This window comes from Panthera onca, chromosome D2, assembly GCF_046562875.1.
Source record: "Panthera onca isolate mPanOnc1 chromosome D2, mPanOnc1 haplotype 2, whole genome shotgun sequence".
Lineage (NCBI taxonomy): Eukaryota > Metazoa > Chordata > Mammalia > Carnivora > Felidae > Panthera > Panthera onca.
Window position 1 is genome coordinate 19,959,295 of NC_138349.1, and position 26,150 is coordinate 19,985,444.

Sequence of the window (26,150 nt, forward strand, 5' to 3'; positions counted from 1 at the left end):
CTATTATGTTTAAATCACCACATAAGGTAGTTATGTATGAAGAGGAGGCCTTGCCCAATGTAGACAAATAATACCTCACTGGATTATTAAATACAGAAGGTAGTGGATGTATGCTGTCAATATCCTCCTTTCTTAGTGTTTCCCCATGTTTTCTTTGTGCCAACATCTTACCAAATTTGGGCAGTTCTAAAGATGCTCTACAGACCCTTGCAGAGTCCAGACTAACATATTTATTTACCTTTTTCTCTGTGCTGCTGCTTGCACTGATGACACAGAAGCTATAAAATCACTTAAAAAAACTGCCAGTTTCATTGAAGAATATCCCAATGATTCACTCACTCAGTAAAAATGATTGTTCTTGATGCTGGAATACCTATATATATTTTTTTAAGTAATCTCTGCACTCAATGTGGGTCTTGAACTCATGACCCAGAGATGAAGAGTTGGATGTTTTACTGACTGAGCAAGCCAGACACCCATCAAGTACCTATATTTTTCAAATTGTGTGACATAATGTGAAGTACATACTGAGCACTTTTGCCTTACACCAAAGTAGCATGGTTATCTTAAGAAAATGCACAAGTACAACGCTCCTGCTGTGAGCTAAACTAGCCACTCGTTATGGAACACCAGCTTTATTTAAAAGAACGGAGAATACTGTTTACTAAGACTTGGACTTTGACAGCCATTTCCTCCACTAATACTAAATCTGTATCAAATGACTCTGAAGTAGTAAAATCGAATGCACATTTTCAACCCCTATATTTAACTTCTTTGCAGTATAATGGTATTACTGATGCCCCCAACCCTTCTTCCTTGAAGCAATAACCTGGTTTTCCTTCTACAATTCTGATTGATCTTCTTCAGTTTCCTCTGTCCCCTTAAATTTTAGTGTACCTCAGGTTCTTTGCTCTCATAAACAGACTCACTGCTATCACCTATTTAATAGCTAATCAAAGAATCAATGTTAAAATAGTTTTTTCCCCGTCTTCAGGAGTTAATAAGTTTTGACAAATAAGCTTCTATGCTTAAAGAAAAGTCAAATATGAAGAATCTTTTTCTCACTGTATGTCTGTAAGAAAACACACCTAACATGCAAAAGATTATATATTCTAACCCAAACACAGTTCTCCACAGCAACACAGGACAAAAAGATATTTTCAATATTTCTGCGAAGGTTTTCATTGAGCTTTGCTTCAAGCTCACCTAGTTCTTCTTCTGCTTTTCTAACATCTTTCTGCAGTTCAAGTCTAGATTTCCTTGTGTCGTAATAACCTCCAGTGAGAGCACCCCGATGACTGACTTGGTCACCTACAAACAAAGCATAAGAAAGGTAGATATTCTGTATAACAACTTCTTTATTCAATGATAAATTGATTTATAATCAAACAACTATTCTAAAGCTTTATTTAATGAGAATTAGAAGGGATTTAAGTCAGCCTGAAAAACTTTTCCTTTCCAACTGTTAAAATCTTTGTTTAAAAAATGTGCCTTCTAGGGGCACCTGGGTGGCTCGGTTGGTTAAGCATCTGACTTTAGCTCAGGTCATTATCTATAAGCAGTTCAAGGATGTAGGCCCTGTCTCCGGTTCTGGGCTGACAGCTCAGAGCCTTGGGCCTGCTTCTAATTCTGTGTCTCCTTCTCTCTCTGCCCTTCCCCCACTCATGCTCTGTTTTTCTCTCTCTCAAAAATAAACATTAAAAAAAAAAAAAGTGTGCCTTTTAGATGAGTCTGAACATCTGCCAGAAAGGAAAGAAGTGCTAATAAAAACTAATGGGGACATGTCAACAGGACACAGGACTTGGGAGCTTGGAATTCCCACTGGCCATATTTGGGAAAATTTGAACAGCAAACAATAATGGCAATGCAGTAACACAATAAAAAAAAAAGTCACGAATCACAGTGCTACTTAAAAAATAAAAAAAAAAGGGAAGAGGTTCTTCTTTACAGAAGAGTGACAGTAAATACAGAAACCTTGACAGAATTTAAGAATCCCGATTTGGAATCCCCGGTGTATTAACTGAGTCAGGCAAGGGCTAGCAAAGGAAGCTAAACCATTGGAAAAAAAGTTGTCAAGGAACCTGATATTCATGTTTTCTTAAAGGATAGTCCCACATATCACTTACTAATTATGAAGAAGAAACGGTACCTTTATAACTCAGAGATTGCTACTGGTCAAACTTAGCATGATTAACAGTGGGACGGACATTGTGTGATGCAAGAAGTATACACCTTGAATGTTTAAATTGAATCTAATGATGAGGAAGCAATAAGACAAATCCAGAAAATGGAAGATTCTATGAAAAAGTCAATTTCCTGAGGGTATGAGAGAACAGGAGGAGCTGTCCTATATTGAAAGAATCCAAACAGAAGACATTCCATGCATCCTTGATTAGATCCTGGACAGAAAAATATTTTGGAACAACTGGGGAAAATTTTACTGTAGATACTTTTTAGATGATATTATTGGGTTAATGTTAAATTTCTTAGGTGTAACAGTTACGATACCTGTGGCCATTAAGGAGAATATCCTTACTCTTAGAAGATACACATACTTAACTTTAGAAATAAAGTATCATAACTGTATTTATTTTATAACTTATTCTCAGAGGTAGTTCAAAACGAAAAAAAATTGTCTATAGAGATAAAGCGGAGGGGGGGGGTTACTTTCTTTCATTAACATATAAATTATAAAGAGAAGGAAAAAAATTAAAAAATGAAGGCAGGTAAACTTATACACCAGAGGTTCGTAACCTAGACCCTAGACTTCATGGATAAAATTCAGGAAATCCATGACTTGGTAGGAAAAAAAATTTACTTGTTTATTTTTATACTAACTTCAAAATGAAATTTACCAATTCCCTCTGTAACAAGAACTATAGTGCTAGTATCAGTACTTGTAACTTTGTTACCAGGAGAAATAACAGCTATTTTCTATATAACAGCTATAAGATTATACTTGCTGGAAATCTCAAAATATTGTTTACATGTATCAGTACTTCAAAATTATATTAGATTCACTGCTAAATCTTGTTTCTGAATACCTTCAAGAATAAATTACTATGTCATATTTGAAAAAATACTGTGATTACCATGCCAATACAGTTTCTTTAGTGATCCAAAGTATTTTATGCACTTAAAAACATTTTGAGAAAGGGTACACAGACTTTACTCAAGAGCCAAAGAAGTCCACAGTGCAAAAAAGGTTAAGAACCCCTACTATAGACCAAATGATTATACTTAAGACAGACATCAACTAAATAAAATTGTGGAACCTGTTTGGACTCTGACTTAAACCAACTATTTAAAAATGACAAAGGCACATGAATTTTGAAATACTTAAAACTAAAACTGAATTTATTTGTTCAAAGCCAAGAATTACTATTACAAACCTTCCAGGGTAATGCAGTCCATAGTGAAAGCACGTGCTAGCTGGGTTGAAACTTCCATGCTACGACAAATAAGTGTTTTCCCAAACACGTGTTTGAAAGCTTTGTCAAATCTGGGATTGTACCTCAGTTTACTTATCATAGGAATAGCATCCTAAAAATGAATATTTTGGTCAGCAAAAAGATCACAACACAGTTAATTAAAACATGCTAACAGAATTACGAATTACATCTTTATGAAATACAAAGAAACATAAATGCCTATTTCAAAACTATTTTTACTCTGAAGGAGTTAGAAAAATCATTCTACTGAAATATCTGGGAAACTGTATTCATGTACAGATTTTCAAGATCAGGGCATAGTGACAAAGAATTCAGTGGTTCCACAGTCAGTGGCACAAGTTCAAATCCTAGTTCTGACACTCACGAGATGTATACTTTGTGGACAAGCTGCTTAACTTCTCCATTTAATAGTTATTTCACCTACAAAACTGTGATAATAGTACCTTCTTAAGTTGTTAAGACCAGACAAACTAATAATATGTAAAACACACAGGACAGCATCTGTCACATAGAAAGGCCAAATAAATGTAAACTAATAGTATTTCCTCAAAATGTTTTCATTATATATATGTCTTAGATATTCAGAAAAATATTTTTTCATATAAAATTTTCTTTTACACTCTTCTAAACTGTTAGAAAAAGACTTATAATTTTCACATTAGGAAATATATCCTATACACAGAACAATGCAACAAATATGTTAGGCTTAAATCAGTAATTATAAAGAGAACACCAATATAGCTACCATGGAAAACAAGAAATAAAACACCGCGGACACTTAGTAGTGTGGACCCTTTAAGAGAAGAAAAAAGAAGAAGAAAAAGCTGGACCCTGTAAGTAGCTTATAAGATTCTCACTGTTCCACCTAAGTTGTTATCATTCTCATAGACTTTCAGCTTTAACCTTAGAGGATAGAATCGTTGCTAATACATCAACATTCCGAAACCAAATACCCTCAAAGCAATTACATTTTTTTTTAAGAACTGTATCTGAGGAATATTTTGAATCCATTTATAAATGTATACTAGCAAGTAACAAAAGCAACATTATGCTTTCAGGTCCTATCATCTTGGTAGACATTTTTATTTATAAGTCATTTAAAAAGCATATTCAGAAAACTTAGAATATATTCACTTCAAATGATAGTTCCTCAGGAGTTTCTTCTTAATTTTGTCACCTGGGATACTCTCTCAAAGTACCCTGTGCTTATGTATTTTAACATTTTACACATTTGCAATGATTTGTTTCATGTCTTGGCTGTGACCTGTCTCCCTTCCCATCCCTATGCTACATGGGAAGAAACCATGCTTATCTCACAGATCAGTGAATCCTAATGCACAGTGCCCGTGCACTAGCATGGACTAACCATGAGAAAAAATGACTTATTGAAAGGTAGACCTTCACACACACCAACTCACATTGGTCTCAGGATAGGCAGTATCCCTGACATCTAACTTGTTAAGAGGCAGAAAAGTGACCTCTCCAGGAAGATTCATTTTATTGAACTCCATCAAAATCTTCGTGCTGACTTCATCCGAATCAACAATGTGATAAAATAACCTTACAGGTAAACAAAACAAAACACATTTGTATTGCTAGACTTTAAAGTGCTATAAACATTTAAGCAAACAACTCAGTTTTTTTCTATGCAACCCAATTTGAACTGGGGTAGGGTGGGAGGGAAACTACTTAGAAAATTCCAATGGGGGTAGGGAGAGAACTACAATTAGGAACACTTAACGCCTACATCTTTAACCAGAAAGTTAAATAAGCAACTAGGATAAAAGGCAATGGGAGATATACTGTACTAAAACTCCAAAAAGCTTTTTATTCTTATTCCTTCTTTCCTTTAAAAATTCAAAATACCAAACAAAAACCTCACCTGTTGCCCGCAGTGACTTCCACGCATGTGTAGAAAGCAGGCTCACATTCGAAGTTATTCATCACAATGCCGTGATAGCCATTTTGAACATGCTGGTTTATTCCTTTCCTACGAAAGTGGTCCAGTACTTTGTTTATGCTATCTATTCCATTTAAAATAGCCTGTTAAATTGTCAGAGGTAAAAATTTTTTAAATAATACTGCCAATGGCACCCCTCTGGTAAGAAATAAACCCATTACTCTACACGTTAAAAAATATTCCAGAGATTAAACTGAACACCCTCCCCAACAATACCTCACCCCCTTGAAAAATGCCAACTACATGAAATACTTTTATATTATGGGTTCTAGTCTATGATACTAATATTAAAAATAGGCTCTTCATCTAAACATCAAAAGTGCTAGAATTAACAGTATGGGTGGTAGTAAGGCTGCTTAAACAAGACCCATCATTTCAAGTTTATAGGACAAGTGATTTGCACTCTTATTTACTACCTGGAACCAATGACTTACAGCTTGAAAACTAATATTCTTGTGTAATAACTGGCTCATTGTAAAGTGAAGTAATGAAAAGAACCTGCCCACCTTTCCTGTTGCTGCTCTAAGAAGTTGCTGTTTCTTTTCAAGATCTTCTCTTTTAGCAGCAAGCGCTTGCTGTTCTGCATTCTCCTCTCTCCACAAATAACTGATCAATAAAAATTAGACTGTCTTTAATTACAAAAGCATTAAGAATAGGCACCAACAGTATATAATTGAGGATAAAATACTGAAAAAAAAAATCAAACTTGAATAGTTCATTTATAACTTTTTTTTAGATTTTAAGTAATCTCTATACCCAACATGGGGCTTGAACTCACAACCCCGAGATTAAGAGTCGCATGCTCCACCGACTGAACCAGCCAAGGGCTGCTAGTTCATTTATGACTTAACGACCATTTAACACCCAGTAACTTGCATTACTCAAAAAAATTAAGGCATATTTTAGTCTATACTAACTTTCTTTCACTTTGTAATTCATCTTTCTTATTTTTTACTTCATAGTATTTTCTGTCCAGTTCTTCTACTCGAGCTTTGACTTCATTAAGATCCTGATCCAGTTTCTATGGAAATAAAAATAATCCAAATTTAAAAACCAATTTCATGCAAACTAATCCACAGCGACAGCAAGATCAGTCATTGTTGCTAGGGGATAACACAGGAGAGAGGAATGGGAGACATGTTGGGGTGATGAACAGGCTTGTTATCTTAATTGTCGTGACGATTTCATAGATGTAAACACATATCAAAACTTATCAAGTGGTACATTTTAAACACATGCAATTTATTGTATGCCAACTGTACCTTAATGAAGTTGTTAAAAAATCCAACTCTATTTTTTTAAAAATGTGTTTAGACAAGTGCACATCAAGAGAAAACATAAACCACAGAATGAATTACTCTGTAAAATACTGCTAAAATAAAATTAACTTGCTCACTAATGATCTAAACCTTTCTACTTGATAGTATACACCGCAGAATTTCAGAAGAAAAAATACATTCACAAATTCTCAAAATACCGCAGTCAATACTTTTCACACCACTCCCTCTACACATATACAATAGAACACAAGAATTAGGATTATACTAAGAAGCAAAAAGTTATTCTGCATAATGCAATCAGCACTATAATATTATCTCTATCCAGTATAAAGGTCAGACTTCATCAGTGGAAGGAGTGGCTGAAATACTGGAAAATAATGAAGTTCAAGCTTGAGAAAGAATGAATAAAAACTGAAAAATCTTCGCTCATCACCAGGCTGTTTCAAAAAGGCATTTGTTGAGGTTGTTTCCATGAACTCAAGAATAATACATTTTCTTCATTCCAAGAAAGGACATGTAGCTATCACAGCTAAAAACTATACTAATCAATTTCCAAATAACTAAATACTGGGATCAACTTGTGCTTTCCATTCCCTCCATAAAGTATCCTGACACTGGAATTTTGAGCCTAGGAGATATTTTCTATTACCCCTGATCACTTTTCTACCAGTTATTTGAAGTTTGTTTATTTATTTGGAGATAATGTGCATGTAAGCAGGGGAGGGGCAGAGACAGAGAGGAAGAGAGAGAATCCCAGGCAGGCTCTGCACTCTCAGCACAGAGCCCGAAGTGGGGCTCAATCTCACAAATCCATGAATCCAGAGATCAGGAGCTGAAATCAAGAGTCGGACGCTCAACCTATTGAGCCTCCAGGGGCCCCACTACCAGTAATTTATGATTACAGAACCAGTTGTGTTTGCTCCCACTATGTTTTCATTTTGTTGTTTATGCTGTGATTACATTAAATATTAAACTGAGAATATGAAGACAAAGGAAAGAGCTGTTTCTTTAAAAACCTGATTCAGTTTTGGATATACTTAAAGATGACTCCCTAAAAACTGAATTAAATGGGGAAATTAACTCTAAAAGACCAGGGTAAATAACTATATAACACATAAATGCATGTATTAACGTGTAATATAGTAGAATACATAGCAGAAATAAGACTAGGGAACTGATCCAGATTAAAAAAGAGAACAGAAACATGACAACTAAATGTAATGTATGATCCTAGACTGAACCCTGAATTCTGTTCTCATCCAACTTTAAGGAGAACTATATTTACATGTGTGGCTCATAACAAAAAAGTCCCTGGCAACTCCAATCACTACTCATACTCAAACATTGTGGACTCTACATCAAAAGACTGGTACGTACTCTGGTGGGGCGTGTTGATAATGGGAGAAGCTACGCATGTGTGGGGCAGAAGGTACATGGTAAATCTCTGTACCTTCCTCTCAGTTTTGCTGTGAACCCAAAAATGCTCTAAGAAAGTAGTCTTAAAAAAAGAAAGATTGGAAAAAAAAAAGATTAGTACATGAGCATACATTTGCCTGTTTAAACAAAATACTTAAGATATATATAAATATATGTATGTTTTACATGTGCATAAATATATGTAGTACTCATAAAATATAAATATACATATGTATTAAAATTTTATGCATTTATGGCTTTTCTGAAAAATCAAAAACCAATTGGGTGCAGATCTCATGGGTAAGAGGGTTCTTCTGTGTATGTACATATATACCTACCTCACCCTACACTTACTTGTCCTAAACACTCCCTTCTCATCACTTCTATCACCCTCAAGTTATCTATATATAGCCACACATAACACTTACCTAAGCATTTTCCCCCTTTCTCATTTTGAATGTCACATCTTTTTTACTCTAGAAATGGTTTTATCTTCTACTTCAATTTTTAAGGAAATACTAAGTAAATATGTAAATAATGTTTAATTCATTTAGAAAATGTTGTAAAATCACCATTACTTTAACAAAAAATATATTCTGTAGTAATTTTTAAATTGAAAGAGAACTGTGAAAGAATATAAAAATGGAAAAAAAAATTTAAATAAGTTATTCTGAAGTTGCATTTTAGACTTACCATGTTAAAATTAAGGGTAGTTCAGGTACATTCTACCAATTCATAAAAATATATTTTAAAATACACTCTATCTACATGAATACTCACGGATATGGAAAAAAAAAACTTCCTTGAAAAGGAAAATTAACATATAAATATTAATTTATATGTATAAATATTGTTATATGTATAAATGTTAAAAAGTGCTGGTCTTTTTTTTTTTAATGTTTATTTTTGAGATAGAATGCGAGAGGGGGAGGGCAGAGAGACAGGGACACACTATCGGGGCAGATTCCAGGTTCTGAGCTGTCAGCACAGAGCGGCATGTGGGGCTTGAACTCAGGAGCTGAGAGATTATGCCCTGAGCCAAAGTCAGATGCTCAACCAACTGAGCCACCCAGGCGCCCCTGTACTGGTCTTTTCTAAGTACCTGTGTCTTGTATATTTTAAGAATAGCAATGTAAACTGTTTGAAAATAAAACTTAACTAGATGCAACTGTACACGTTTAGGTCTTCTGAAAGATTGTCACAGAGCAGCTATAAAAGTTCTTACATTGTATTGCTCCAGGTTTTTCTCTTTATTTGCCTCAGTGTCTTCCAGATCCTTATGGATAGCAGCAATCTGTCTTTTCTTGTCGTTAATAGCCTGATCTAACGACTTGAGTTCCTTTTTAATCCATTTATCCCTTTCTTCTTTTGATGTAAACTGGCTTCCTCGACCTTGCTTTGCATAAAGATCTGTTCTTTCCTGGGTAGCTTGGGCCAATCTATACAAGACAGAAGAAAAGAATGATTAAAAAGAAAAATAGGAAATAAGCAAGTTTAACTGCAATCGATATGTCAAGAATACGTAGAGACAATAACCATTTTTTTAAATTCTATAAAAAAAATATAAAAAGGAACTGGTATCTAATAGAGCTCCTCGAACTAGTACTATATAATATACATTTTATTTTGAAAAGTCACAGTTAAAGGTGAAATAGCCCATATCCTAAGGATTTCAGGCAGACAATGTATTTACTCCAGGTCTGAGTTAGTCACTAAATCTAGAGACAGGTTCTAATAGCCTATCTCAGGAATTTTAAAAAATGCTCCAACTATATGTAACTATATAAACACTTCCAACTCCTTACAATAAGACACTATCCAAGGTTAAGAGGCAAGGGAAAAAAAAAGGTTAAAAGGCAAGAGAAAGACAAAGAAAACATTTAAAACAAGTAGAATACAAATGTCTAGATTACATACAATCCTACCAAACAGCAGGGGGATGCGGGGATCAGAAAAAAATGGGCAAAAGAAATAAATAATTCAACAAAATATAGGTGGCATAAAAACAGACTAATGCCCTAAACCATGAAATGAGCAAAAGCTGGCATGTCCAACCTACAGCTAGATATGAAAATGTCTAGCTACTAAAACAACAGTGAAAAAAGGAAATAGGATAAAACATAGAATAAGATGTTGAGTGGGTAGAAAAACAGAAACGAAAACAAACATCATTCATGTTTTAAAAAGCCCAACAATATCTCACTATGTTGTCTCAGGTGAGTTAACTTCTCAGAGCCTCAAGTTTGTCAAACCTACAGTGATCTCCTAAAGTTTCCGAATAGAAAAAAAATGTATGCAATATGTATACAATAACGCTTGGCCCACAATAGTTTTTTAATATAGCCTATTACTTTGAAATGGAGTTTAACTTTTGCCCTCATTGTCTTAACTCATAAGTATTTAAGTTTTATAGAGGAACTATGTAGAAAGTTAGAAATGTTGGTGAAAGAAATCCCATACCGAGCAATTCCTCGCTCTTCTTTTTCTTTCACACTGTTGAATTTAGGTTCTGTTTCTGCCAGTTCTTTCTGCTTTTCTTCTATTTTTTCAAGCAGCTTCTGCCTCTCTTTTAATAAGCGTTTCTGTAAATAAAGGAGAAGTACAAATGTAATCTTTTTTTTAATTAAAAAAATTGTTAAGGTTTATTTTTGAGAGAGAGAGAGTGAGCGAGCGAGTGGAGGAGGGGCAGAGAGAGAGGGAGACACAGAATCCAAAGCAGGTTCCAGGCTCTGAGCTGTCAGCACAGAGCCCAACATGGGCGCGAACTCACAAACCGCGAGATCATGACCTGAGCCCAAGTCAGATGCTTAACCAACTGAGCCACCCAGGCGCCCCAGTAAAAATGCAATCTTAAATTTTTTAAGATTTTGTGCTTAAGTCTAGCATAAAATATTTTCTCGTGAAAAGAAATCATCAGAAAACTGATCCTTCAACACAAAACTAATATTTATTTGCCTATTTATTTAAAGATTTTATTAAGTAATCTCCATACCCAACATGGGGCTAGAACTCACAACCCTGAGATCAAGAGTTGCATGCTCCACCAACTGAGCCAGACTGGCCTCCCACAAAGCTAATTTTTAAATGAAAGAAACAAGGAGACAGTACAGAGTTGCCACTTGAGTAGAAATTATTTTAATGTGCCAGATCTTTTACAAAAATTCAAGCATACATCCTTGTCACAGAAAGGATGGTCTTCTGTAATTCCTATTCAACTGAATGTTTATGTCTTTCATGTTTAGTATTTTAACTCACCCTTTGTTCACTATTGCCAGCCAATTCATCTTGTAAGTCCTTGGCTTTAAGCTCCAACTTCGTCCTCTGCTTAATTTGTTCTTGTCTTTCAGCGCTGAGCTGCTCCTTTTCTTCTTTCATAGCTGAAATTTTTGTTTTCAGCTCTCTAACTTGACGTTCAATATCCTAATCAAAAAGTATCAAATAGAAATGAGTCAGACAATTGAAAGTACAACAGCAGAGTTTGGATACCATTAGTTCTATCCCTTCTTTTTCTTTCAATTACACTTTCAGTACTATTCTGTCTTTCCAATACTCAATCTCAATGACATTCACTTCAAGTTACCATTTCATAATTGTTAATTTTGTTTAATGTTTAGAGAGACAGACTTGAGCGGGGGAGGGGCAGAGAGAGAGAGGGAGAGACAGAATCTGAAGCAGGCTCCAGGCTGTCAGCACAGAACTTGATGTGGAGCTCAAACTCATGAGCCATGAGATCATGACCTGAGCTGAAGTTAGATGCTTAACCAACTGAGCCACCCACGTACCCCTTTAGCTTTTTGTTTTTGTTTTTTTTTAAACCATTCCATAATTCTGGTACAAAAGGGGGTTTACTGTGGTCGAAAAATATAAGCTAACCTAAGCCTTGTTTATAATCTTACCTCCATTTTATCTCTTGCATCCTGCTGGGCATCTCTTAATTGTCTGGATTTTTCCCCACTAGTCTCTCGCTTAGCAGAAAGCTGGGGGAAGAAAAAAAAGCTATAATTTCTAACTCATTTTATATTTGTTTCATACTTCACAACATAATAGTAAAATTTTAAAATATCTTCTAAAATAAAATCATTCACTTAAAGAGTTTTTATAAAACAATTTTTAGTGGTTTTAAGTAAAAAGTCCTTTAAGTATTACCTAAAGCAATTTTTGGACAAAATATCAGCAATATTTACAAAATACATTTTAAAAAGCCAACAGAAAAATTCATGAGGCTTTTTCTTTTTATTATCAAGTAAATTCTACCCACAACATGGGGCTCGAACTCACAACTTGAACTCCAAGATCAGGAGTCCCATGCTCCCCACTGACTGAGCCAGCTAGGCACCCCTTCTTCATGAAGCTTTTAAAGGTGGCTGCCCTCATTTTGGTTTGTCTTGCATCACCACCTGATTATATTTCAGATACAACTACAGCAAGGACCACACAGACCTAGGCATTTTCCTTGGAATAATTAAAAGAACAAATTCACTGACCAATGAATTTATTAAGATTAAAAAATTTTTAAGGTCCTATTTAAAAACCATTGAAAAGTATAAATATAGCATGAGCTTAACTTACTCATTCAAATAAAATCACTCACGAATTTAAGTGACAAAAGTATTTTACCTCATCAAGTTTAGCACGAGTCTCATTAAGTTCCTGATTGTAAATGGTATATTCCAGGGCTCGTCTCATTTTATCCCACTTCTGATACTGAGCCAGTTCTTCCTTTTCTTCTTCTAAGGTATGTAATCTCTCTTCAATGTATTTTAACAACTCATTGATTTTTTCGCGTTTGCCCTCTTAAAAAATGAGAGAGGAGTGAAGAAGTTGAATGAAATTTTGATGTAATATCTTCTCAAATGTACCATGAGTTAAAATTAACCTTAAGAACTATAGCATTATTTGAAAGTATGTGGTAACCAAATCTAAAACTAAAATGACACGATGCTTCATTATGAAAAGCATCAGAGAACAGTTACACATGGTGACACTTTAAAACTTTTTATTTTAGTTGACATACAATGTTATATTAATTTCAAGTGCACAATAGTGATTTCATAATTTTATACATTACACAATGCTCACCGTGATAAGTCTAGTTACCATCTGTCACCATAGAACATTATTACAATATCATGGACTATATTCCCTATACTATACTTTTCATCTCTGTGACTTATTTTATAACTGGAAGTTTTTCCTCCTAATCCCTTTCATCTGTTTCACCCATCTTCCCCCTGCACCACCATCTTGGCAACCACCAGTTTGTTCTCTATATTTATGAGTCTGTTTCTATTTTGTTTGCTGTTTTTTTTAGATCCTGTATATATGTGAAATCATGTGGCATATGCCTTTCTGTCCGACTCATTTCACTCAGTATGATACCCTCTAAGTTCATCCATGTTGTCACAAATGGTAAGATCTCATTTTTTAAAAAATGGAGTAATATTCCCTTGTATGCATATACCACATCTTTAAACATTCATCTGATGGACACTTATCTGCTTCCGCATCTTGGCTACTGTAAATAATGCTGCAATGCACATACATACGGGGGCATATATCTTTCCAAACTAGTGTTTACTAATTCTTACAATACATGTAGTAAGGCCTCTGTTTAAACATCCTTTAAAGGCAACTATGCCTTCCCACAACATTACAAAATTAAAAACCATAACATCATTGGTGTCACTGATTCTCAACTTTTACTACAATAGCATTATCCACAGCTGCCGTATATTGAACACCTACTATATTCCAATCATGGTACTACTTTGCTCCTCTATTTATCACCATAAACTATGAAAAAGAATTTTACAGATGGAGAAGCTTTAGACCAGAGAGATCAAGTCTAAAGTCACATCGTCAGTTAATTATTAGTCAGATTTTGAACTCAGGACTATCTATGGAATGACAAACCATAGCAATTGAAAAGCAAAGAAGGGTTTCCATCATAATGTACTAAGGAAAATTCTTAGTTTAAAGTTTTCCATTTACTTGCTCCTGAACAACTTAAAACCTAATGCCAACTGATACTTCCAGAAATGCTTTTTGAGGTTTGCATCCAAATCTGTTATCCTCACTAACAATGAGGACGTTAGAGGCACAAAACAGTTGACCTATAAAGGCATCATTATCTAACAGTAATTCTTTATTTAAAGAGAGAAATCACTGGAAATCTCAAACCTTAAAATGTGTCAAACTAATTTTCTCTCCATTCAGTACACAGGCAAACTATCAAACAGTATACTCTTGAGAACAGATTGAACTCCCCTCAACCATCATAGCACATGTAATTCACAACAAAAATAAGGCAGAATCACATTCATTTTACCTGTTTCTTTCATTAAAGATATGCTTTCTTCTTTTCGTTCATCATACACTCTAGTACCAGCTACTTCTCTTAATAGTTTTAGTCTCTGAGAATCTGGTGCTGTGGCCATCTGGTTGATCTAAAAATTTTAGAAAAATAATTATTACGTAGCTATAGACTGTTCTTTAAGAACTCTACTTTGAAAGAGTACTCACATGCTAGGTTTTAAGTAGAGCATGACTTCAATAATGCAATTCGTACAGTGCATTTACTTACAGACCTCTATCTCATTTAAATAAAATTTATTAAATAAAAATCCAAATAGGATTGATACATTCATAAGTCTAATTTATGAATAAGACTCTCTAAATTAAAAATAAAGGAAAAACGTGGCTCCTGGGTGGCTCAGTCAGTTAAGGATCTGACTCTTGATTTTGGCTCAGGTTCTGATCTCGCGGTTTTGTGGGTTTGAGCCCCACTTTGGGCTCTGAGTGCTAGCTTCCTGAAGCCTGTTTGGGATTCTCCCTCTATCCTTCTCTCTCTGCCCCTCCCCTACTTGCGCTGCCGCTCTCAAAATAAACTTTGTAAAAACAAAACAACAAAAACAAAAACGAAGAACATTACATCACCATTTTTCCTCAGTCAATATGATAAAATATAAAAGATGAACTCCAGGGGTGCCCAGATGGCTCAGTTGGTTAGGAGTCCAACTTTGGCTTAGGTCATGATTTCAAGGTTTACGAGTTCGAGCCCTGCATCGGGCTCTCTCTGCTGTCAGCACAGAGCTCGCTTCCAATCCTCTGTTCCCCTCTCCTCCTGACCCTACTTCGCTTGCATGCATTCTCTCAAAAATAAATAAACATTAAAAAAAAAAAAAAAAAAAAAGATGAACTCTGTTCTAAAAGAACAGTATTTTTACAAGGGGAAACTATCACTCTACATTTTAAAAAAGTTATGCTACTATTAAAAGTATAGCAAAAATGGTATGCTTTATTATTACTATTTAAAAAAAATGTTTAATGTTTATTCATTTTTGAGAGACAGAAACAGCGTGAGTTGGGGGAGGGGCAGAGAGAGAGGGAGACAGAATCTGAAGCAGGCTCCAGAATCTGAGCTGTCAGCACAGAGCCCAATGTGGGGCTCAAACCCACAAACTGTGAGTTCATGACCTGAGCTGAAGTCACATGCTTAACTGACTGAGCCACCGAGGTGCCCCATTATTACTATTATTTTTTAAGTAAGCTCTATGCCCCCAAGATCAGGAGTTGAATGGTCTACCAACTGAGCCAGATAAGTGCCCCCAAAATGGTATTCTTTAAATATAGATAGGTAAAAATAACTGTCTATCACAGGTAGTAACTAACATTAAATAAAACAAGCAAAAGCATTTTAAAAATCTTATTTAAAAATATATGGTGGGGCACCTGGGTGGCTTAGTCGGTTGAGCATCCAACTTCAGCTGAGGTCATGATCTCTCAGTTTATGAGTTCGAGCCCCACATCGGACTCACTGCTGTCGGCACAGAGCCTGCTTTGGATCCTCTGTCCCCTTCTCTCAGACCCTGCCCTGCTTATGCTCTCTTTCTCTCTCTCAAAAACAAACAAACATCAAAAAAAAATTTTTAAATATACGGCAAAAAAACACAGAGTGGTACAAACTAAGTGCCATGCAACTTTAAACAACAAGCGTGAGTTTAACATATTCATAAAAATAAAGTTAGCCACTAAATGCAAAAAATGCTGTCATGGCATTAAAAAAGTGAAGTTACTCTAACACTTTCACATAAAGACAGAAATCAACTCTGGGAAAAATGTGGTCTATCAAAAGTATAGACATCAAAGAATCTCCTTTCAGATCCTTATCACTGGTTACCCCAATTATGCATGTTCATTCAAGTTACTCACTTCAAAAATATTGAATAAATGTTTACAACATATATGCCACTCTGCTGGGCACTGGGAAAAGAGCAATGAACAAAACAAAGTCTTGCCCTCATGGAACTTACATTCTAATGGAAGAAGAAATAAGTATACCAATACAGTATAACTATTATGAAAAAAATCAAATTAGAAAAAAGTGAAGTGCCTTCACTGGGGTGAAGGCAACATTCTTTTAGATGAAGTAACTTATGGATGGCTTAATATGAAATGACATGAATAGAAACTGAGAGTATAGGGGCCTATGCTGTATGTTTGCAGGGAAGACTCAGATTAATTAGTCTTTCGTAATCAGCCTCTTTAAATTTTTTGTTTATTTTTGGAGTAGAGACAGAATGTGAGCGGGCGAGGGGAAGAGACAGAAGGAGACACAGAATCCAAAGCAGGCTCCAGGCGCTGAGCTGTCAGCACAGACCCCAATGCGAGGCTTGAACCCACGAGCTATGAGATCTTGACCTGAGCCGCAGTCAGACACTTAACCTACTGCGCCACCCCGTCACCCCGTAATCAGCCTCCTTTTTTTTTTTCTTTTTTAATTTTTTTTTAACGTTTTATTTATTTTTGAGACAGAGAGAGACAGAGCATGAACAGGGGAGGGGCAGAGAGAGAGGGAGACACAGAATCGGAAGCAGGCTCCAGGCTCTGAGCCATCAGCCCAGAGCCCGACGCGGGGCTCGAACTCACGGACCGCGAGATCGTGACCTGAGCTGAAGTCGGCTGCTTAACCGACTGAGCCACCCAGGCGCCCCTCAGCCTCCTTTTAAAAAAACTCCTTGCTTCTAAAGATGGTCTTCAAAAACTTGTTCTGCATTTCCCAAATGTGAAACACCATACGTACTCTTCCTAATCAGTTCGGAATGCTAAGTTTTCAACACATATCTAAAAATGTCTCCAATATGAAATAAGAAGTGGACATTTAAAAAGAACTTTCCCCTAGTCCAAAAAAACACTACAGCAAACTATGTGAACAATGCAGGGTATGTTCTAAGAAAAAGAAGTTATCTTAGATAAAATTTAAAGTATATGAGGAAACAGAATAATCAGCTGAAGTATGCAACTACTAAAAACTATAAAGAATATAATCTCTACAAGCAAAAACAATATACAGCATTATGGTAGATTTCTGGCAATGTAAGCTTTCCACCATTTTAACTCTGTGATATATTAAATAACAGAGTATTACTTTTAGGAAGTAATTTTTTTCAAATGCTATTTTTAAAGAATTTCTACAATATTCTTAAATATTTCCATTGTGACTTTCACAAACCAAAATGTCTTCCAGTATAGGACACCTTATTAAGTGATATAGGTCACAACGAAAACAACATCCACTAACTGCTGAAAAAATTGAATCCCATTACACAGTGGATCTACTTTGTAATTTTATGTCCACATAAAAGGTAATACTAATATCTATACAAAATAAATCAATGAAAACAAGAGACAGTAAGGTCCATTTTTGCTTCAACTTAACCACTAGAATCTATAAGCAAATTCATCATTCAAGTGAATATACTCAGAAAACATTCTATAAAAAAAGGACATACAATATTTTTACCTTTCCTTGTTTTACAATATAATAAGGATTGCTTCGAGAAAAACCAGCACTTTCAAGGAGATTCATCACATCATTTTTCCTGTTAATAAACATTGAAAATATTTTTTCAGATTAATCGCCCAATAATAAGCAAAAAAATGAAGGGTAACTGCTGGGTTAAGGAACATGAGGGAGTATAGAATAGTCATGAAACCATTTATTCTACTGGCCTCAAGAATCTTGATTCTTCTGTTAATGTTCTAAATATTGGTTTGCTGAACACGAGGCATATATAACCCATACAGGAGTTAAGTAAAATACTTTTACTCTTTCATAAAGAAATTATAAATGTAAAGAAATTGCTTACGTGACCATTTTCTTGTCTAAGAAATACTGATCCTTTTTGGCACCAATAACTCTTCGAAGTGAAACTTCTTCTTTATCAATCTAAGAAAGAATGTAAAAGCCTGAAGTTAATTTCATAGTAAAAATGGAAAACTTTTCAGTTAATAAGGTCATTCTAGAGTCTGTAACCATAACACTTATTTTGAAATTTCAATTCTCACTAAAGATTTGCTATGAATATCAATTCTTATGACAAAGATATTTTTTCACAACAACTTACACACCCTATTTGCTAGAATGTTCATTACAATTTTAGGACAAAATGAATATGTAAACCGTATAGCTATTTTAACATAAACTAAATTATAAGAACTGTATTTAATACAGTTATGAATGTTTCAAAGGTTGGGAAAAAAATCAGCTGCATCAATAAAATTCTCAAAATTGTGACTAGAAAAAAAAAAAGCCATTACTCACTGGCAACCGGTTGTCCGAATTATCAAAAATAATCTCCACAAAAGCAGAAATAACACGAGGACCAGTACCCTCCTAAAACATGTAAAAAATAAAACTGTCATTTAAGTGGTATTTTCACATTCTTTTTTTTGTTTTTTCTTTAAACACCTTTAAAGTTTAGTGCATGGCAATAAGCCTAATTCAATGGAAAACAATTTCTATTGGGCTAGTATATACCCTAGAGCAAAGACACTGGATGAGGATAACAATACTTGTCAACCAAATGGCTTTAGATTCTGACTAAAAAAATGAAAACTATGCAAGAGATATCAAAGTCAGATGTACTTAGGTCTTGTTCTGAAGACCACTTTATTAGAACATAAGACCCCATGCCCACCTAATTCTACTTATTTGCTAATATCAACACCACTTTGAGGCTTTTCTCTTACAGACTCACTTAATGCTGGAAAGGAACCCTAACAAATCATATAATTACTGGAACTCGGCTTTTTTTAATTTTTAAGTTTATTTATTTATTGTTGAGAGAGACAAAAAGCGCAGGTGTACAAGAGAGCAGGGGAGGGGCAGAGAGGAGAGAGAATCCCAAGTAGACTCCACACTGCCAGCGTGGAGCCCAACGGAGGGCTCGATCTCACAAACCAAAGATCATGACCTAAGCTGAAATCCAAGGTTGGATGCTTACCGACTCAGCCACCCAGCTGCCCTGGCTTTTAAAACTAATTATCTATTTTTATTTACTTGTTTAAATTTGCTATATCCTATATAATTTTAAATCTGCTATGAAAACACACACAGTTAATATGTCACATATACACCAATTTATGACGCTGCCACTCCTTTACCAAGTTCAGATAATTTCCAGATTCTAGAAACTGTTACTACACAGTGATTCAATATAATAAAGAATGATACCTAAAGAAGTTATTCTTTCAATGCCTATCTTAGAAACCTAAAAAAAATTTTTTCTATAGGCAACCAGTTGATAATGGTAAGAAAACAAACAAAATAAACCACCTTCCTAAGTGTGAGAGACTCTGTTAAGATATACTAAGGAATCTCACTTTCTCATTTTAAAACTAATTATGTCATATTCAAACCGACAATAAATTTATTATTTTGTTATAGCCTTTTATCATTTTTTATCCTAAAATTTCTTTAGTTCATTATTCATAATGATCCAATGAAAAATTCTAATAATTTTCATTACTATAAATATACTTATCTTTCATATTGGGAAATGATGTGACCATTTGAGTTACAAATATGGATAAAATTATAACATGTTATGCTGTTTAGTTTGTAATGGTTCCTTCTCTATGCTCCCAATTAACTTCTGGTTCTGAGTCTCAAAGTTCCTAATTCCCAATTTCAAACTCTTTTCTCTTCAGCAAGCCTGTTTCCAGAGCATCACCAGACCATACTCTTAATAAAGAATCTGTATTTATGGGGTGCCTGGGTGGCTCAGTCAGTTTAGTGTCCAACATCAGCTCAGGTCATGATCTCATGGTTTTTGGGTCCGAGCCCTGTGCTCTGCGCTGACAGCTCAGAGCCTGGAACCTGCTTCAGATTTTGGGTCTCCCTCTTTCTCTGCCCCTCCCCTGCTCATGCTCTGTCTCTCTCTCTCAAAAATAAACACTAAAAAAATTTTTTAAAAAGAATTTCTATTTATATGGAAGACACACCTATTTATAGGAAAGTCCTACAATTTTATTACCATTTACATAAAAATTAGGCCCTTATCATGCATTAATATAGTAGGCTAAATTCCATAGAATTAACACACTTAAGAGAGACTGTACCATGTTTACTAAGAGAGATTATATCATGTTTACAAAAGATCTGAAACTTGAACAAGTGATTTTATTTACCAGAATCAACAATATAGTTTTAAAAATACATAATGTCAACATGTATTGACAATCTCAAAGCAATCTCACTCACATGCAACAAAGCCAATCGCTGTTCCGGACGAAGATGACTGAACTCATCACTAAGAACAAACTGAATTGCTAAAAATACAAAAACATTAACTATTAGTATAGTCTCAAAGAAGCTTTATGCCTTAATTTATAACTTCCCATACCTCTATCAGGTAATGAACAAGGCAGATAAAAACAGATTATCTATTTCATATATGCAAAAAATTGCTTGTATTTTAGACTAATCAGCTTAGAAATGACAAGAAAAATACTAAGAAGTTTGCACTGAAACATTTAAGGGAAGAAAAAGAGAACACTGAGGTAACAAAAAGAGGTAAGCAGAACTAAAATCTACCTCTTGATCAAAGTATACACTGAGTGATTAACACTTTGCTTTTATCCACTAGAAGTAAATAATATACATCAAAATATTTATTAACAAAATAGGACATATTCTTACCATATCCTTAGCAGGATAGTTTTGTCAAAAGAAATTAAACTAAGTGGGAAACAGTTCAGATTCCCACATTCTACTGCACTGTTTGCACTGCTCTTATCTTCTGTAAGAAGTCACTGCTGCTTCCATATAAAGTACCTAACTGGACCACCCTGCCCTAGAAATGAAACTCTACTCAGCTGTCCTGTTACCAGTTCACCCAAGAGACCTTTGACATTCCAAGAGTTGAGTACGCATGTATGAATGTGTATGTTGAGGGGAGAGTGTTTATCTTTCATAATCACATAATCACCTTAGGGGAACAGATTCAAACTGCCTTTATCCGCCTGGAGATCATGCAATACTTCTACTCCAATCCCACTCACTTATCATCACCAAATTACAACCACTGAAGGGCTATAGATTTGTGAGCACAGAGGGATAGAACCTTTGCTCCTGCTAAGCCCCACCCCCTTTCCCTCAAGCACTACTCAAACAAGAGGTTCAAAATTTTTTCAATCTACTTCTGGTATAGTTCAAACCTGTTCAGATGTTTTCTCTCTCCAAAGGATTTGTTAACAGAGGCATTATACTTAAATGTATTTTATCTTTAGAATTTTCAAAGCTATTTACTATCTTCAAACTGACAATAATCTTTGTTGAGTCTCTAATTTTTTACACCCCTCTATCTTTCATAAAAGTGATTTAGAAAACATTTTTTTAAAAGACGAAACAGAGGGATGCCTGGCTGGCTCAGTCAGTAGAGCATGCAGTTCTTGATCTTGGTTGGGATTATGAGTTCAAGCCCCATGTTGGGTGAAAGGCTTATTTACTTACATACATACATAATGAAACAACAAGATGAGTCATTTTCCGAAACAATATTAACTATGTTGTTGCATTTACACTTGTATAAATATGCATCTGCAACATTTACATACAGCATTCAAGTTTAAAAAGCACTTCCATTAGTATTATCTCATGATTCCCATAACCCATCAAAGTAGACAGGTCAAGTACACTTTTAAATTGCAAAGAGTACCCTGAAAGATTGTTTTGCCCAACCTCTTAGCTACTTAATCACTAGGTATAGAGTAGAACTCAGATCATTATACTCTACACTCCCTACACTAAACTGCAACCCTGTACGAGAAAGTATTTCTTGAGTTTCATACAGACATAATCTCAGAAAACCAATCTTTAAAATAAACTACGCGAAGATACCCAGGTCTTAATATATTTAGAATTGAAAAAACAACACTTACCGTAAAAAAAGTTACTTTTTCCAGATCCATTTCTGCCCACTATAAAATTTCAAAAAGTACATGTTACTTTCTATAAAAACCAATAAAATTAAAACTTTACCGTAAGTATTAAAAAATTTATATTCAATTTTCTAACTTAACATCTTAATATCTGAAATTAAATACAAAGAACAGTGAACAAAAGAAATCCATAAACAAAACAGCTTTAATCACCAAATGAATGCGATTTTTGTAGAGACTTCAGGTATTTTTTTTTTTTCTTAAATTTACTTCATTGTTTATTCTTTTGCTTTTTCCTAACAAATAATATTTGGAATAACTAATATGTTACTAGGTTTTCATAATTTACAATCATTACTATGGACACGCAATTTTTTTTTTTAATTTTTAATGTTTGTTTATTTTTGAGACAGAGACAGAGCACAAGCAGGGGAGGGGCAGAGAGAGACGGAGACAGAATTCAACGCAGGTTCCAGGCTCTGAGCTGTCAGCACAGAGCCCGACAAGGGGCTTGAACTCACTGACTGAGATCATGACCCGAGCCAAAGTTGGACACTCAACCAACCAAGCCACCCTCCCACTACTTGTACATGCTCTCTCAAAAGAAGTAAATTAAACAACAACAAAAAAAGGAGACATCATTCACTTCCAGATATAATATATTCAGAAGGACACGTCATTTATGTAGTATTTTTTAAAAACAATGTTAAAAAAGACAAAGAAAGGCTATGGAAATGATCCAGATTAAAGAGACTAAATAGATATGACCACCAAAAGCAATACCTGACCCTAAATTAGGCCCTGTACTGGAGGAAAAAATACTATAAAGAAAATTTGGGGGTCAATCAGTACAACTGGAAAATAAACAGATTATCGTATTAATGTCAAATTTACGGAAATTTACAAACTCTACCGTGATTATGTAAGAGAATATCCCTATTCTTAGAAAGCATACATTGAAGTCAACGGTAAAGGACAAAGACCTACATAACTTACTCTAAGAAAAAAAGTGTGAGAGTGGGTACAAATGATAAAGCAAAAGAGGAAAAAGTTAACAGGTAGATTTGGGTAAAGGAGATCAGCGTATTCTCTGTACTGTTCCTATTTATACAACTTTTCTGTAAATTTGAAATCATCTCTAAATAAAAGTTTAAAAAGAGAATTTAGCATTCAAAGAATTACATATAGTTAAAACTGTAATCTATTCATAAATAACTTAAAACTTTAAATTTCCCTTTAATTACTCCTACCCATCAGTGGAATACTGTAAAGCAATTTCAAGGATGTTGACTATTTAATAAGGAAAGAGATTCAAGACTTATTCTTTTTAAAAAAAATTTTTTTTTAACATTTATTTATTTTTGAGACAGAGAGAGACAGAGCATGAACAGGGGAGGGGCAGAGAGAGAGGGAGACACAGAATCGGAAGCAGGCTCCAGGCTCCGAGCCATCAGCCCAGAGCCTGACGCAGGGCTCGAACTCACGGACAGCGAGATCGTGACCTGAGTCGAAGTCGGACGCTCAACCGACTGAGCCACCTAGGCGCCCCAATTCAAGACTTATTCTTAAAAAAAATTTTTTTTCTTTAACGTTTATTTATTTTTGAGAGAGAGAGAGACAGAGCATGAACGGGGGAGGGTCAGAGAGAGAGGGAGACACAGAATCTGAAACAGGCTCCAGGCTCTGAGCCATCAGCACAGAGCCTGACGTGGGGCTTGAACTCACAAACCGCGAGATCATGACCTGAGCCGAAGTCGGACACTTAACCGAATGATCCACCCAGGCACCCCAAGACTTATTCTTAAGTAGAAAAAAACAAATTACCAAAAGATTATACTACAAGCCCACTTTTATTTTATTTTAAAAGGCTTATTGTGGGGCACCTGGGTAGCTCAGCTGGTTGAGTGTCCAACTCCAGCTCAGGTCAGGATCATCCTCATGGTTCAATTTGGGGATTCCAGTCACCGGGCTCCCTGCTGTCAGCACAGAGCCCACTTCACATCCTCGGTCTCCCTCTCTCTCTGCCCTTCCCTGTTCTTGTGTGCACGCTCTCAAAAATAAATAAAAATTTTTAAAAATTAAATAGGGGCGCCTGGCTGGCTCAGTTGGTTAAGTGTCTGACTCTGGCTCAGGTCACGACCTCACTGTTCTGGACCTCTAGCTCCACGTTGGGCTCTTGTGCTGAGAGCTCAAAGCCTGGAGCCTGCTTTGGATTCTGTGTCTCCCTCTCTCTCTGTCCCTCCTCCACGCATGCTCTGTCTCTCAAAAATAATAAATGAAAGATATTTTAAAAATTAAAAAAATAAATAATTAAAAATTAAATTAAAATGCTTAGGGGGAGCCTGGGTGGCTCAGTCCGTTAAGCGCCTGACTCTTGATTTTGGCTCAGGTCATGATCTTACTGTTCATGGGAATAAGCCCCACGTTGGGCTCTGTGCTGACAGCTCAGGGACTGCTTGGGATTTTCTCTTCCTCCCTGCCCCTCCCTCACTTGTGCTTTCTCTCAAAATAAACTTAAAAAAAAAAAAAAAAAAAGGCTTATTTATGTAGATGTACACAAAGACTGGAGGCATATGGGGGTAGATCCAGTTTACATGTGCCCCAGAATCACCTGCCCCAACCCAAGCCTTAGCTGCCTGTCAATGGAGAGATTGAGTATTCCATCACCTTTAGGTTGTTTCAGCCTACCCTGGGTGTGCACTCAGGTCAGACCTGTGAAAATCCAAAAGACACTATATAGTTCCCTGACTACTTTAGGGGGTTAGTCCCCAGAGTAACACAATCCAAGAGCATGGAGGAATTAATTAATGCCCTGTGTGGTAAACTCTGACCAATCAGAGAACAGGAACTAGCAGACAAAGCCGTCTCCATTCCTTTCCAATCTGATCTTTCCCAGGCGTGGTGGGTTCACAAAGTCTGTCTGGAAGTTATCCAATATGACCACAAACCAGCTGAACCTTCTTTATAAAGCTATGACCAACTTTCCGTTTTACTCTTGCCCTCAGACTGAACCTTCCCATTAAAGTCTTATTAGTTGCTGAGTGGGCCTTGGATTCTGTTTTCTAGGAAACCAAGGCTAATACAAGCATAGGTTGTTAATATTAAGAATGGCTATTGCTGGGCAGGATTACAGTTTAGTTTTTTCCTTTCAGCTTTTAAACTCTTCCATAACGTTCTACAATTAACATATTTCTTTTGTTAAAAAGCTAGAGACAAAGTAACCTTAAAAAGGTGTATGTTTGGTAATTCAAACATCATTCAACTGTTCAAGCAAGAGATTAAAACACTGAAGATCACCAGAAGATACAGTTGCCTTCAAATCTTTTTTTAAGGGTCAAATCATTAAATAATCAAAGTACTATGCTTTCACAGGATATTTTTAATGTCAATCTCAGTCTACACTACTTTGGGTCTTTCCTGTCTTTAAAACATGTTTAAGCAGTGGGGTGCCTGGGTGGCCTACTTGGTTAAGTGTCCAACTCCTGAGTTCAGCTCAGGGCATGATCTCACAGTTCCTGAGATAGAGCTCTGAGTCAGGCTCTGCACTGACAGTGAGGAGCCTGCTTGGGATCTTCCCTCTCCCTCTCTCTGCCCCTCCCCTGCTGATGTGGGTATTCTCCCTCTCTCTCACTCAAAAAATAATAAATTTTTTAAAAAAGCTTAAAAACCTTAAAAAAAAACATGTTTAAGCAGTAAAATCATATTAGGTTTGTTAAAACAAAAGAAAAAACACTTAGACAATTTACTCTGTAACTGTTACTATTAACAATACTAATGTAAACAAAGTAGTAAAACAGTGGTCTCTTAATAGCTAAAACA

At 35.5% G+C, this 26,150-nt stretch overlaps 1 protein-coding gene across 1 annotated transcript in view; it reads right to left on the bottom strand.

Moving 5' to 3' along the window:
- The window catches only part of SMC3 (structural maintenance of chromosomes 3), a 37,621-nt gene that overhangs the window by 7,466 nt on the left and 4,005 nt on the right, over positions 1-26,150 (bottom strand). Inside the window, exons 3-19 of the mRNA XM_060641527.3 lie at positions 22,332-22,370; positions 20,653-20,720; positions 18,712-18,783; positions 18,257-18,336; positions 17,911-17,989; positions 14,437-14,554; positions 12,726-12,901; positions 12,005-12,085; positions 11,364-11,528; positions 10,569-10,690; positions 9,334-9,547; positions 6,330-6,433; positions 5,919-6,018; positions 5,335-5,495; positions 4,871-5,012; positions 3,393-3,543; positions 1,159-1,311 (exon numbers count right to left, since the gene is read on the bottom strand). Coding sequence (XP_060497510.1) covers positions 1,159-1,311; positions 3,393-3,543; positions 4,871-5,012; positions 5,335-5,495; positions 5,919-6,018; positions 6,330-6,433; positions 9,334-9,547; positions 10,569-10,690; positions 11,364-11,528; positions 12,005-12,085; positions 12,726-12,901; positions 14,437-14,554; positions 17,911-17,989; positions 18,257-18,336; positions 18,712-18,783; positions 20,653-20,720; positions 22,332-22,370 — 2,025 coding nt within the window. The remainder of the gene's footprint in view (positions 1-1,158; positions 1,312-3,392; positions 3,544-4,870; positions 5,013-5,334; positions 5,496-5,918; positions 6,019-6,329; positions 6,434-9,333; positions 9,548-10,568; positions 10,691-11,363; positions 11,529-12,004; positions 12,086-12,725; positions 12,902-14,436; positions 14,555-17,910; positions 17,990-18,256; positions 18,337-18,711; positions 18,784-20,652; positions 20,721-22,331; positions 22,371-26,150) is intronic.